This window comes from Cebus imitator, unplaced genomic scaffold (assembly GCF_001604975.1).
Source record: "Cebus imitator isolate Cc_AM_T3 unplaced genomic scaffold, Cebus_imitator-1.0 Scaffold136, whole genome shotgun sequence".
NCBI classification, from domain to species: Eukaryota; Metazoa; Chordata; class Mammalia; order Primates; family Cebidae; genus Cebus; species Cebus imitator.
Genome location: NW_016107451.1, coordinates 800,488 through 814,073, shown reverse-complemented (window position 1 = coordinate 814,073; position 13,586 = coordinate 800,488). Strand labels below are relative to the sequence as shown.

General features: G+C 47.6%; 2 protein-coding genes across 4 annotated transcripts in view; one reads left to right on the top strand and one right to left on the bottom strand.

Moving 5' to 3' along the window:
• The window catches only part of SMG6 (SMG6 nonsense mediated mRNA decay factor), a 241,390-nt gene extending 228,309 nt beyond the window's left edge, over positions 1-13,081 (bottom strand). Inside the window, exons 1-6 of one of the 3 annotated variants that reach the window (XM_017541629.2) lie at positions 12,938-13,081; positions 8,003-9,761; positions 7,265-7,457; positions 6,299-6,409; positions 583-689; positions 251-329 (exon numbers count right to left, since the gene is read on the bottom strand). In XM_017541629.2, coding sequence (XP_017397118.1) covers positions 251-329; positions 583-689; positions 6,299-6,409; positions 7,265-7,457; positions 8,003-9,761; positions 12,938-13,025 — 2,337 coding nt within the window. In that variant the 5' untranslated portion in view covers positions 13,026-13,081. Of the gene's footprint in view, positions 1-250; positions 330-582; positions 690-6,298; positions 6,410-7,264; positions 7,458-8,002; positions 9,762-12,315; positions 12,842-12,937 lie in introns of those variants that run through there. The other 2 variants (XM_017541631.2, XM_017541630.2) reach the window with 2 other exon arrangements.
• SRR (serine racemase) overlaps positions 13,081-13,586 on the top strand; it is a 22,029-nt gene continuing 21,523 nt past the window's right edge. The window contains exon 1 of the mRNA XM_017541645.2: positions 13,081-13,321. The gene's annotated coding sequence lies outside the window, so the exon portion shown is untranslated. The remainder of the gene's footprint in view (positions 13,322-13,586) is intronic.

The following is a 13,586-nucleotide window of genomic DNA, read 5'->3' as shown; positions in this document are numbered from 1 at the left end:
GCTAATTTTTGTACTTTTTAGTAGGAACAAGGTTTCACCATTTTGGACAGGCTGGTCTCGAACTCCTGACCTCCTGATCCTTGGCCTCCTAAAGTGCTGGGATAACAGGCGTGAGCCATCGTGCCCGGCCTGAGAGGCTATTCTTTGGGTTACAGTGATGAGAAGAAATAAAGCTCTAGGAACTAGTATCACACTCTATATTGTAAGATACTTCATGCAAAGCACTTCCCCTGTCCACAGGATTTCTTACCGTATACACTGCCAGCAAAGCCAACTGGTTATAGGGGCGCCCATTCTTGGGAGCAATGTGCTGGGCCTTCAGGTACCAACTAAAACAGAAAAACAGTAAGAAAATGCTAGTTTCAGGTTAGCTTTTTCCCAATTCACCCTGATAGCCCTAATACTTAAGACATAAGGTAGAATGTGAGATGTAACAGTGGAGTGGTAAGGCATGACTACAGGGACCAACAGGGTTACCTGCAAAATATCCACATGAGAAGCAGCTTGAGGGGCCTATTGCTCTTACTAAGGCTTTGCTTACAGCACATGGGGAAGAGAAATGATGAAGTGGAGGTAAAGTACCTGCGTGCTTTCCCGTAGTTGGCTGTATCACTGGCTTGCTCCCGGTACCTGGCAATATCTCCTTGGCATATCATACACCGCTGGGCACTGATCAAGGCATATTTTACCTTCAGAAAAAACAATCGGTTAGTAGACAAGGCAAGAAACACTAACTTCAAACCTCAAAGGACAGGGATGGGGTGAAAATGACAACAGAGCACTGATAAGGCACTGGCAGTTCTCAACAAAGTATAAAGTATTCAGCCTAACCAAAAAATGACCATAAAACAGTCAGCAGCGTGATAACAAAATTTACTGAAAAACACAGTGGGAGAAGGGAGAGAGCGTGATTCTAGGGTCCCAGGCAAATGAAAGGAAACATTCTGATGTGAGTGGTCAGGACACCTGACTCTATGGAATAGTGTTTGATCTCAAGGAAGTCTTTGGGTGCTCTGGGACTCAGTTTCTTCATCTGAATATAAAAATGATTAGTCTATAGGGTAACTGGAGAAAATATATAAATATTTTATAAAGAGAGATACAAATATTATGACAATTGTTTACACTGTTTTTTTCCCCCCAATAATTTTTTTTTAGATAGAGTCTCACTCTGCGCCCAGGCTGGAGTACAGTGGTGTGATCTTGGCTCACAGCAATCTCTGCCTCCTAAGCTCAAGCAACTCTCATGTGTCAGCCTCCTGAGTAGCTGGGACAACAGGCATGAACCACCATGCCCGGCTAATTTTTGTATTTTTAGTAAAGACAGGGTTTCGCCATGTTGCCCAGGCTGGCCTCAAACTCATGGCCTCAAGTGATCCGCCTGCTTCAGCCTCTCCAAGTGCTGGGATTACAGGCGCGACACACTACACCCGACCCCTCTGTTCTTTTTCTACCATCATTATAGTCTTTAAACTGTTAATATCACTGCATTTTATCACTGCATTACATTACCTTTGCCTAAAACAAGGAATTATCCTTTATCAAACATTAACAATATGCCACACACCGTGCAGTACTGTAAGTTTTCTCACTGATAGGTTTGGCATCTGTCTCAGAAAACAGAGTAAACCAATCCCAAGACATGTGCCCACCACAGTATCTCCCTAAGGAATACCACCTCAGCGCATACAATATAATTCCACTCTACTCCACACAAAAGAAATTAACATATCACTGAATAAAGAACAAAGCCTCATCGAGAAGGAGATACTAACCCCTCAGGAAAGCACACTCGCTAGTGAAATAGCTACTGCATACCAACCTCCCACTTAGGACATAACTTACACATCACATACCCTTTAAGTCCTAACTATTCCACAAATTCTTTCATGAATGAACACCCCCAAAGGTGTTAAGAATCCTCAGTATTTAACTGATAAAACACAAAGAGAACTGATTATGCCTCCATACTACATTTACTTTGTCATCTTGGTAAGAGAAAACAAAAACAAAACTAGTTCTTTCAAAGGCTCTCCATCACCTTCCGCAGGAAGTCCTGGATGATCGCACCTCTGCTTACCTCATCAGCACCACGCTCCCTGTCCCTCTCTGTACCTCAGTCAGATCAGACTCTTCAGTGTCCCTAACACGCCATGCTGTCTTCCACTTCAGGGCCTTTAAGTATATCGTCCTCGGCCGCGTGTGGTGGCTCACACCTGTAATCTCAGCACTTTGGGAGGCCGAGGCTGGCGGATCACCTGAGGTCAGGAGTTCAAGACCAGCCTGACCAACATGGAGAAACCCCATCGCTACTAAAACTACAAAAATGAGCCAGGTATGGTGGCACATGCCTGTAATCCCAGCCACTCGAGAGGCTGAGATGGGAGAATCACTTGAACCCAGGAGGCGGAGGTTGCAATGAGCCAAGATCACGCCATCGCACTTTAGCCTAGGCAACAAGAGCGAAACTCCGTCTCAAAAAAAAAAATACTAAAAGTATATTGTCCTTGTCCTCTTCCCCTAAAATGCTCCTCTTCCTACATCTTCACATACACATTCACCTGGCTGTTTTAGGTTTTCAGCCATCGTTTAACTACAAATTTCTCAGTCTCCCATGATTCTCTAAAATTAGGTTAACGCTTTATAGTATACACCCCCAATATCCTTTGCAAAAGTCATTGCAATAGCAATAACTCATCCAACGTCTGCACTTACCCCTAATCAAATGCTAAACTCCAAGAAACAGGAGCACTTTTTTTTTTCTTGATCTGCACTGAACTGTCTCTGCCTAAAATGCCACCCAGCATGTACAAGGAGCTCAATAAACACCTTTTTTTTCTGAGATAGAGTTTCACTCTGTTGCCCAGGCTAGAGTGCAATAACGTAGTCTTGGCTCACTGCAACCAACTCTAGGTTTAAGCGATTCTCCTGTCTCAGCCTCATGAGTAGCTGTGACTACAGGCGTGTACCACCACCTCCTGCTAATTTTTGTATTTTTAGTAGAGACGGAGCTTCGCCATGTTGGATAGTCAAAAACACTTGTCGATAAGTAAGAAAACTTGTATGTAGTAATTCATCAAAAGGAGCAAAAAGGCAAGAGGAAGGCTCTGCTTCATACATCACACTGCTTTCTCTAATGAATCTCTAACCTCTTCCTAATTATGCTCAACTTTTCCATCTTAAAACAAAAACTGGCCGGGCACGGTGGTTCATGCCTGTAATTCCAGCACTTTGAGAGGCTGAGGTGGGTGGATCACCTAACGTCAGGACTTTGAGACCAACCTGGCCAACATGGTGAAACCCCATCTCTACTAAAAATACAAAAATTAGCTGGGCATGGTGGCTGGTGTTTGTTAATCCCAGCTACTCGGGAGGCTGAGGCACAAGAATCACTTGAACCTGGGAGATAGAGGTTGCAGTGAGCTGAGATTGTGCCACTGCACTCCAGCTTGGGTGACAAAGTGAGACTCGGTCTCAAAAAATAAAAAAGCAAAACTTGGCTGGGAGTGGTGGCTCACGCCTGTAATCCCCAGCACTTTGAGAGGCCGAGGCAGCAGGTCACTTGAGGCCAGGAGTTCGAAGCCAGCCTGGCCAATGTAGTAAAACCCCATCTCTACTAAAAATACAAAAATTAGCTGGGTGTGGTAGTATGCGCCTGTAATCTCCAGGTACTCAAGAGACTGAGGCTGACTTGGGAGACTGAGGCAGAATCACTTGAACCCAAGAGGCAGAGGATGCAGTGAGCCAAGAAAGCACCACTTTACTCCAGCCTGGGTGACAGAGCAAGACCCTGTCTCAAAAACAAATAAACAAACTGGCCAGGTGCAATGGCTCACACCTGTAATACCAGCACTTTGGGAGACTGAAGTGGGTAGATCACCAGGTCAGGAGTTCGAGACCAGCCTGGCCAACATGGTAAAGCCCAGTCTCTACTAAAAATACAAAAAATTAGCCAGGCATGGTGGCGCACACCTGTAATACCAGCTACTCGGGAGGCTGAGGAAGGAAAATTGCTTGAACCCAGGAGGCAGAGGTAGCAGTCAGCCAAGATCGTGCCATTATGCGCCAGCCTGGGCAACAGAACAAGACTCCGTCTCAAGGAAAAAAAAAAAAAAAAACAAACAAACTAAAAGCAATGAACAAAAAACCTTCTCTTAGAATCCTATGTTCTTTTAGCTGTCTTCTCTCATGGCCTTCACAGTCAAGATGCTTAAAAGAATGGTCTGAGGCCGGACGCGGTGGCTCACACCTGTAATCCCAGCACTTTGGGAGGCCGAGGCGGGTGGATCACGAGGTCAAGAGATCGAGACCATCCTGGTCAACATGGTGAAACCCCGTCTCTACTAAAACTACAAAAAATTAGCTGGGCATGGTGGCGCGTGCCTGTAATCCCAGCTACTCAGGAGGCTGAGGCAGGAGAATTGCCTGAACCCAGGAGGCGGAGGTTGCGGTGAGCCGAGATCGTGCCATTGCACTCCAGCCTGGGTAACAAGAGTGAAACTCCATCTCAAAAAAAAAAAAAAAAAGTATGGTCTGTATTACTCCCTCATAGTCTCTACTACTTTACCTATCTTCACTACAATCTGGTTTCCAGTCTCTCCAACTAAATTAACTCTTGATAACTTCATCCAATCCAATAGACACTTTCTAGTAAGCTTAACATTTGACAACTCCATCACACCTGACAATTTTACCTACCCTCACCTTGAAATTTAATTCCCCTCTCTGGCTACCCTTCCCAGTATCCCAGATTTTTGCTTCAACTACCGCCTATATCATGATGATTCATGAACCTATATCACCAGACCGGCTTTCTCCTGAGCTCCAGACAGACCAGAATACTCATTTGTTCCTTTTCAAGTTCCTGCTACACACACTTCCACCTAAACATATCCAAACCCAAACCAATCTCTTCCTTTGCAGCCACTCCCCTGGACTGCCAGCTGGGAGATGATTCAGACTCTTCATGCCTCCAATCTCATCCCTCACACCAAATCAGTCAACAATCCATTCTATTTCCTTTACGTATTTCCAATCTGTCTTCTCTTTCCCATCTCCATGAACTCTATCACAGTTCAGACCTACAACCTGACTCCTCTATCTCCACTCTTGTCCAGCTCCCATCCAAACTCACCAATTTGCCCAGGTGACTGGTTCTAAGGCAAATCTATCTTATCCATTTACTAAGAAATCAATTAATGGTTCCCTAGTGCTTTCAGAATGAAGTTCAAACTCTTTGGCATACCATATAGTCCCTTCCCACTTCATTAGCTTTTCCACCTACAGCAGCACCACTCCACACTACAAACACCAGCATACTGACCCTCCTGCATTTTCCCAACAGTGCCTGGTTCTCTTTTGCTGGACCCTCTATCCAAACTACTCCTCCCACCTTCAAACTCCTATCATGTTTCAAGACTCAGCTTGACAATCTCCGAGAAGCCTTCCTTGGCCCCACCAGGCTGTGAGATTCACTTCTCTCTATCCCCCGTCAACACTCTACACCAGGGGTCCTGAGCCGCCAGGTCGCAGACTGGTACTAGTCTCTGGCCTGAGTGGTGGTTAAGTGAGCATTACCACCTTAACTCTACCTCCCGTCAGATCAGTGGTGGTGTTAGATTCTTACCAGCGTGCAAACCCTACTGTGAAGTGCACATGCAAGGGACCTAGGTTGTGCACTCCTTATGAGAGTCTAATGCCCCCACATCCCCAACCATGAAAAAACTGTTTTCCACGAAACCGGTCCCTGGTGCCAAAAAGACTAGGGACTTGCTGGGCCCAGTGGCTCACGCCTGTAATCCCAGCACTCCGGGGAGGCTGAGGCGCGTTGATTACCTGAGATCAGAAGTTTGAGACCAGCCTGGCCAACACGATAAAACCCCATCTCTACAAAAAATACAAAAATTAGCTGGGCCTGGTGGTGGGCACCTGTAATCCCAGCTACTCGGGAGGCTGACACAGGAGAATTGCTTGAACCCGGGAGGCAGAGGTTGAAGGTAGCAGTAAGCCGAGATCATGCTATTGCACTCCAGCCTAGGTGACAAGAATGAAACTCCATCTCAAAAAAGAAAAAAGGAAGAAAAAAAAAAAAAGAAAGAAAAAAGGCTGGGACCACTGCTATATACCATTACCATAGTACACATGACATTACAATTGTTGGTTTAATCTATCTGTCCCCGCACTGAACTGTACCTTTCATTCTTTTATCCTCAACACCCAGTACAATGCCTAGCACAGAACACTAGATAAATGCTTGCTAAAAGAATGAAAATTTAAGATAAATAAAGAAGGAGCTTACTGTCTTGCGTAATGGCTTACTGCGAATGGCAAGACCATCCATGTAGTCTTCCAGTTTGAACTTGTAAGTAACCTGCAGCTTCTGAAGCAAACTATCGAAGAAGTCACTACCCTATAAAAAGAAAAAAAGAAATGGCTGAATCAACCTATTCTGATCCAACCTGTCTATCAAAAACCAGGGCAGACAACCCTTTCACAGTTCTGCTAATGTTCAGACATCCTATGAGGCACGGGCCGGGCGCAGTGGCTCACACCTGTAATCCCAGCACTTTGGGAGGCCGAGGCAGGCAGATCATGAAGTCAGGAGATCAACACCATCCTGGCCAACATGGTGAAAGCCCGTCTCTACTAAAAATACAAAAAAAGTTAGCTGTGTGTGGTGGCGCATGCCTGTAATCCCAGCTACTCAGGAGGCTGAGGCAGGAGAGTTGCTTGAACCCAGGAAGTGGAGATTGCAGTGAGCTGAGATTGTGCCACTGCACGACAGCCTGGGTGACAGTGCAAGACTCTGTCGAAAAGAAAAAAGAAAAAAAGAGAGAAAAAAGAGAAGAAAGAAGAGAAGAGAGAAAAGAAAAGAAGCAAAGAACAGAAAAGAGAGGCATGCACAATATTTAGTGGCCACCAATTTGCACACAAGACAAATTCACAGTATAAGCCTCCATGGTTTTCAAGATATGAGCACATGAAGACACACACATACTCTCTCTCCACACAAACACAAACATACACATTCTCATTCTCTCTTTTAGGCCAAGGCATTAAGAAAGCTTTCAACCTCAAAACTCCAATTGTCAGTAATTTATGATCCCAAGGAGACAGCTGGAGTAGGACAGGCTCAGAACGCAGGAAAAGAGCATGGTTATGGTCGATGTTCTGTTCCAAAACATAGTATTTTAGGTAATACAAATCCACCATAACTATAGAATGCTGAAGCCTTTATCCTGAGGACAAAAAGATGACAGTTTACCTCATCCAAGAGCTCCAAAAGTCTGTTCCGAATCTGTTCTGGGTTCTCAACATTCGAATCCTTGACAAGCTGCCTGAACTTCTCAATCACCTGATAGAAAGCATTCTTCCACAGGATCTGATCCACATTCTGAGTATCAGAGAACTCGATATCCAGTAGAATACAGCGTTCATACAGCTGCAGCAGTTCAGCTCTGGAACAAAATACATGCAACTTCTAATTCCAAATACACCACAGGAAAAGCTAGACCCAAGTTTTGAGATTCCTGCAAATTAACCACCTTCCTTGGCAGGAAATCAAAACGTGACCAGGTATACTACTCACTCTGGTTTCCACTCTGCAGAGCAGAATGTCATTCTAAAGATAGTTGTGTCGAGGAAAGTAAGTTTTTCCCCATATGTCTTCACCTAAATTTAACAACTGAAGTAAGATCTTCACTGCAAGTTATATGTTGTTCATTTCTTGGCATTCTAGAAAGTCTTTTTCCATTTCAAGGTTCTATGATCGCTTACAGATAATTTGTTCTTAAAGAAAAAGCAGGATGCATAATCATTTCTAAGACTAGAAACAAATTGTCTGTTCTGTTTCCAAATGCCCTTCCCTTACAAAGTGAAACTGTAAGGAAAGAGACCATACCCAGTGGCTCAGCTAAAAAGTTTCTACCTTCCTCAGCCATAGGAGTCTATACACCTCTAGCTTATCTCCATTTCCCTCTAGCCAGAATAGGACACATTGTACCTGAGTTGTGCCATCTTCTCCAGGCCCTCTGGACTGATGCGGTCCCTGGAGAGCAGGTTACTGAGCTGCAGCTCCTGGCTGTCGGCCACCCGGAGGAGCCTGTGCAGCTCCTGCTGCTGCATGTTCCTCATGTGCTGCTCTACCTCCTCAGGACTCATGGTGCCGGCAGGAAGAGGGCTACACACATACTGTCCTGAAGGAGTCGGGTAGCCCGGGTAATAAGGCCCTGGGTACACACCATTTGTAGGGCCCACTGGGTACTGTAGAGGGTTATAGCCCGCATAGGGATACTGGGAGGCAGGGCCTGGTGTCCGCGGGTAATAATAGGGGTTGTCAGAGTTTTGAAATTTATAGTAAGATGCTTGAGCCTGGCGTGAGTCAGCCCAAGATGTAGGGCTGACTTCATCATCAGTGTCCAAGAAATGCAGCTGGGGCGTCTGAGTCTTTAGAGCAGGTTTCTGATCAGGATTATTTGGGTCCCATAATCGGCGTGTGGTGCCTCCACGGCCCCAACTCCGAGGACCCTTACTACCAGATCCGAACAAAAGCCGAGGTCCCAAAGGTGTGGCCTCTGGAGAACCTGCTGAATTGACAGACAGGGTGGTATGGGCAGGCAGAATCAGAATGCCACGACCACGACCCCGAAGTTCCTGTTTCAGGTTTTTGGACTCCTGCTTCTCAGAGCCTTTGCCCCCGCTGCTTAAGCCTTTGTCAGGGTTTCCTCTATCTGTATCATCCCTGGCTGGCCTCACCACGGGAGACTCTTTGTTCATGGTTTCTGCATCAAAAGTGACACGAAGAGTGCCTCGATTTTCTTTACCATTGCTTTTCTGCTCACCCTCCCCGCGGCCAGACCAGTTTCTTTCTAAATGTTTCTTCCTTTCTGAATTTCTCCTGGGTCCTAATCCATCAGGTTCATCAATTCTGTCCTCATCTAAGGAATCGGTTGAGGACACAGATACTTGCTTCTTCAGTCGTGGCCTCTCCTTGGTCCTATCCTGCCGGCGGCGGCGACATCCGCTATCAGTGAGGCCAGCTCCCTCAGCGCTGTTGTTGCTACCAGCAGAGCTGGTACTGCAAGTGCGGTAACGATTCCTTCGTTTGTCTGAGCGGGAGTAGCGCTTTGCAGAACCTGGCTTCCCCGGGGCCGGGTCATCGCTCGTTTTCTTCATCCCCTCCCCTTTCTCAATCCTCTTTCCTTTTTCTCCCTTTGCAGCCCTTACTCTGTCACCTCCTGGGCTCTTTTCTATTTCGGCCCTGTCTGGTTTATTCACACCTTCCTCTTTCACAACATTTCCCCTACACTCATCTTCCTCCACTCTCAGTTGTTCTACCTGGTTGAGGATTTCTTCCTCCTCCCCCCGACTGGCTGATTCTTTGCTAACAGTCTGCAAACGCCGTCCAGGCTGATAGATCTGCAGGTCTGGTTTCTTTGTTCTTTTGATAATTTTTAGACTACGATCCTCTTGTCCAGCAGCCCTAGGAAAGGATTCCTGTCCCCGATCATTTTCTGGGTCTATAGGACCCTTCTGCGGTTGGTTGTTGGGTTCCTTGCAGACATCTTTAATGGGTTGTGTACCATTTCCAACAGCAGAGGAATCTCGGTCATTAACAATTTCATCCTTGAATTCTTCACTCCCAGAGGTTTCCTTGATTTTGGGCTTATTCCTTAGCCGAGAAAGACCAGGTTTATAGATTTCCAGATCTGGACGCCTATTATCTTTGCGCTGCCTGGGCTCCTTTAGTTCCTTCATGTTTTCTGTTATGTTGGGGAGACAGTTGGGGAGGGAAAGGTAGAAGATAAGAATAAAAAAGGAAGGTGAGGGAAAGATTGTCATTCTGGTTAAGTAACAAAAAAAGTCAAGAATTACACATCCACATGCTAATATTGGTAGGCAAGGAAGGACACTTCTGTAGAAGCAGAAATTCTGGGTTTACAATACTTGTTCAACAATTGACAAGGCTAAGAACCTAATTGTGTTGGGGCTACCTACACTTAGGTGAAGAAAAGGGGGGGAACCCATCTCCTTATGTGTTACCCAAGTCATATTCAGAAATCCAAGACCCCAAACTACCTACCTCATCATTGTCGGAACTAAAGACCTCTAAACTTTTCAGCATTAGACTGTTCTCTGTCTAGAGTGCCTGTGAATACACCTCAGCCTTTTTTTTTCTGCCTTCAACTTTTTCCTTGGTGGCTAAGTTCTTTTAACATAACAGTAGGGGGAAAAAAATAAGGAGGAAAAAGGTGGGTTATTATAACAATCATTAGTCCTGGACATCTCTCAAGAACAAAATTGCAACTCTATTCTTCAAACTTCACCAGGACAATTCTCTTCTTCAGGATACCAATTACCAAATAACACACCTGCAGGTGAAGCAAACAGTCAGCAGTTCCTTTCACACTCTTCACCCTCACTCATACCAACAGCAGCTCGCAGTCACCCCAAGGAAATATTGCTCAGACTATCATATTAGAATACCGAGACTAGCTGCTACTGTGATGATGGAATTATGAGAAGAAAAAAATTCCATAAGGGAACTTTCTCTGGATGGATGAAAAGACTGAGACATATCCTCAAAATCCCAAGAACTGGGCACTCAAGAATAATAACACAGGACTTTAGAAACCACTCTCTGAGCTCCATAAACTTACTAAACAACAAACAGATAAGCATGTATTTGGTTTTTAAAAAGTATCTGTTACCACTATCAAAAGTAACCACTAAAGATTTCAGTGGAAAACTGACAGAGTTAGTGAGAATATTATCAAGTACACAAATAGAATGCTATATAAATTACTAGTATAAGGCTGGGCATGGTGGCTCACGCCTGTAATCCCGGCACTTAGGGAGGCCACGGTGGGCAGATCACGAGGTCAGGAGTTCGAGACCAGCCTGGCCAACATAGTAAAACCCCATCTCTACTAAAAATACAAAAATTAGCCAAGCATGGTGGCATGCACCTGTAGTCCCAGCTACTCGGGAGGCTGAGGCAGGAGAATTGCTTGAAACTGGGAGACAGAGGTTGCAGTGAGACGAGATAGAGCACTTCAGCCTCGGCAACAGAGCCAGACTCTATCGAGTCTGTCTCAAAATAAATAAAATAAAATGAAATCCTAATGTAAGCCAGGTTTAGCGGCTCACACCCATAATCCCAGCCCTTTAGGCTGAGGCGGGAGGATTGCTTGAGGCCAGGAATTCTAGATCAGCCTGGGCAACATGGCGAAACCCGGTCTCTGTAAAATATACAAAAAATAGCCAGGTATGGTGGCGCAGGCCTGTAATTCCAACTACTCAGAAGGCTGAGATGGGAGGAGCACTTGAGCCCGGGAGGTGGAGGCTACTAGTGAGCTGAAATCCCTCCACTGCACTCCAGCCTGGAAGACAGAGTGAGATCCTGTCTCAAAAAAATAATAACAATAAAAAGTTTTGGTTTNCTCCGCCTCCCGGGTTCGAGCGATTAACCCACCTCAGCCTCTCTACTATTCCCATTTTTAAGATTAGGACACGGAAGTAAATTGCCCAGAGTGACGCAGTGGATAAGAACCTACCAGAGCCTTTTTCAGTACAGCGAGCCACCTCCCCAAACCCCCGAGCTATTTTTTTTTTTTTTTTTTTTTTGAGACAGAGCCTCACTTTGTCGCCTGGGCTGCAGTGCAGTGGTGTGATCTCGGGGTCACTGCAGCCTCGGCCTCTCAGTCTCAGGTGATTCTCCTGCCTCGGCCTCCCCAGTAGCTGGTACTAACAGGTGCACGCCACCACGCCCAGCTAACTTTTGTATTTTTAGTAGAGACGGTATTTCACCATGTTGACCAGGCTGGCCTCTATCTCTTGACCTCGTGATCCACCCGCCTCGGCCTCCCAAAGTGCTGGGATTACAGGCTTGAGCCACCGCGCCCGGCCTCAATAAAAAGTTTTTAATCCTAGGAGTGCTCTCTAAATATGAATGCAAACGAGCCCATACAGTAACAAAACGGAGAAATAAGAGACTGAGGTTTAAAACAGTGTTTCACTATTTTCATAAGTTTAAAAGACAGCTTCATCAAGTATGAACAAAGATAAACCAGTTTAACCCAAGAATAGCTCACCCTCGGCAATCTTTAACTTGGAGGGGAGCAGGTGAGATGGAGACAGCTATTACTACTACTTTCTAGAGCAGCGGGAGAAAACAGCCTTAACAATCCAATTTTGTTAACCACCGAAAACCAATTCCACAGACTGGCAGCAAACCTAGAGAAGGCTCCGATCACAGCTACCATTCTACACAACTCTACTGCCTAACGCAGGGGTGGTGACACATTAGAATCTTACTTTCCTGATGCAGCTGGAGACTTGAAATTAGCTTGCAAATTGAGCATTCTCTCTAATAAAAACTGCTCGCACACATGCCAGGGCCGAACCCGAGGAGTCTAAGAGGTCCCGGATCCCTCCAGTGGCGCAGCTTTCGGAAGCCTGTCTTGGGGGGGAAAGTTCAGCAAGGAAGTCGCAAGCTGCTAAACGTTTCTCCCCAATTCCTCCTCTCCGACGCTAAGGCGGTGGCCGGGGCCGGCCCGAGGAAGGCGGCCTGGAGGACCCTACGCCCGGGGCCTCCACCCGACCGCGCTCCTTTCCGCGTCTCTAGACGCCTGAGAACCGGAGGGCGGGTCTGAGAGCGCTGGGGCAAAGGGGAACAGTCACCTTCGCGGCGACAGGGTGGAGGCAGGAATTCGGGCCAGGCTCACCCGGAGTGCGCCAGGACTGGCGGAGCTCGACCCAGCACTGACCCGCGGGCGAGACAGGGCAGCGACGGTTCGCCGCAGCCCGGGCGCCCCGGGCTGGGGGAAGGGGCGGGGGCTCCGGAGCCGCGGGCCGAGTGGGGAGGAGGCAAGAGGAGGAGGAGGAGAGGGAGGCGGGGCGGGCAGGCCCAGCCCAGGAGCTGGGCGGCGCGACTCACCTCTGCTCCCGGCCTGCGGGGCCAGAGTAGCCAGGATCCCGCGCAGCTCCGACGCGGAGATCCGCACACGCTCCAGCCCTTCCGCCATCTTCGCGGCTGCTGCTACAGCTGTAGCTACTCCGCCACCGCCGCGCGCAGCCAGGAAACCACCACAGCCGGGCGACGCGCGCGGTCGCCCACCTCCCAGCCTGTCCCCGCCCCCTCCCGCCGTCCCTTTCCGAACGACGGTGGCCGCGCTGGGAGGAAAAGCGTCGGACGCCAGTTCCAGAGGGGCGGGGCTGGAGCGCAAGCCTGGGCGAGCAGGCGTGCGCTGCGCGTGCGCAGAGGTGCAGCCGGGGAGGCGCGCGGAGGCTGGAGCTGGAGGCGCGGCGCCTGTGAGCAGAGGTGAGACGAGGCGTGGTCGTGCCAGGCCAGGCGGGCGTTCGCGGCTGTAGCTGCCATTGCTGTTGTCGTGGCCACCGAGGATACTGGTGCTAGTTGGGGACCTGGGTTGACAGAGACACCCCACAGCCTGGGCTTCTCTGATCGCCTTAGGCCAGGCTCTCCCGCCACAGGCCCGGGACTGGCTCCGCGGGCCATTACTTGGGACCTTGAAGATGTGCTAAGAGTAGTTATTACTGCCGGGCGCGGTGGCTCAAGCCTGTAATCC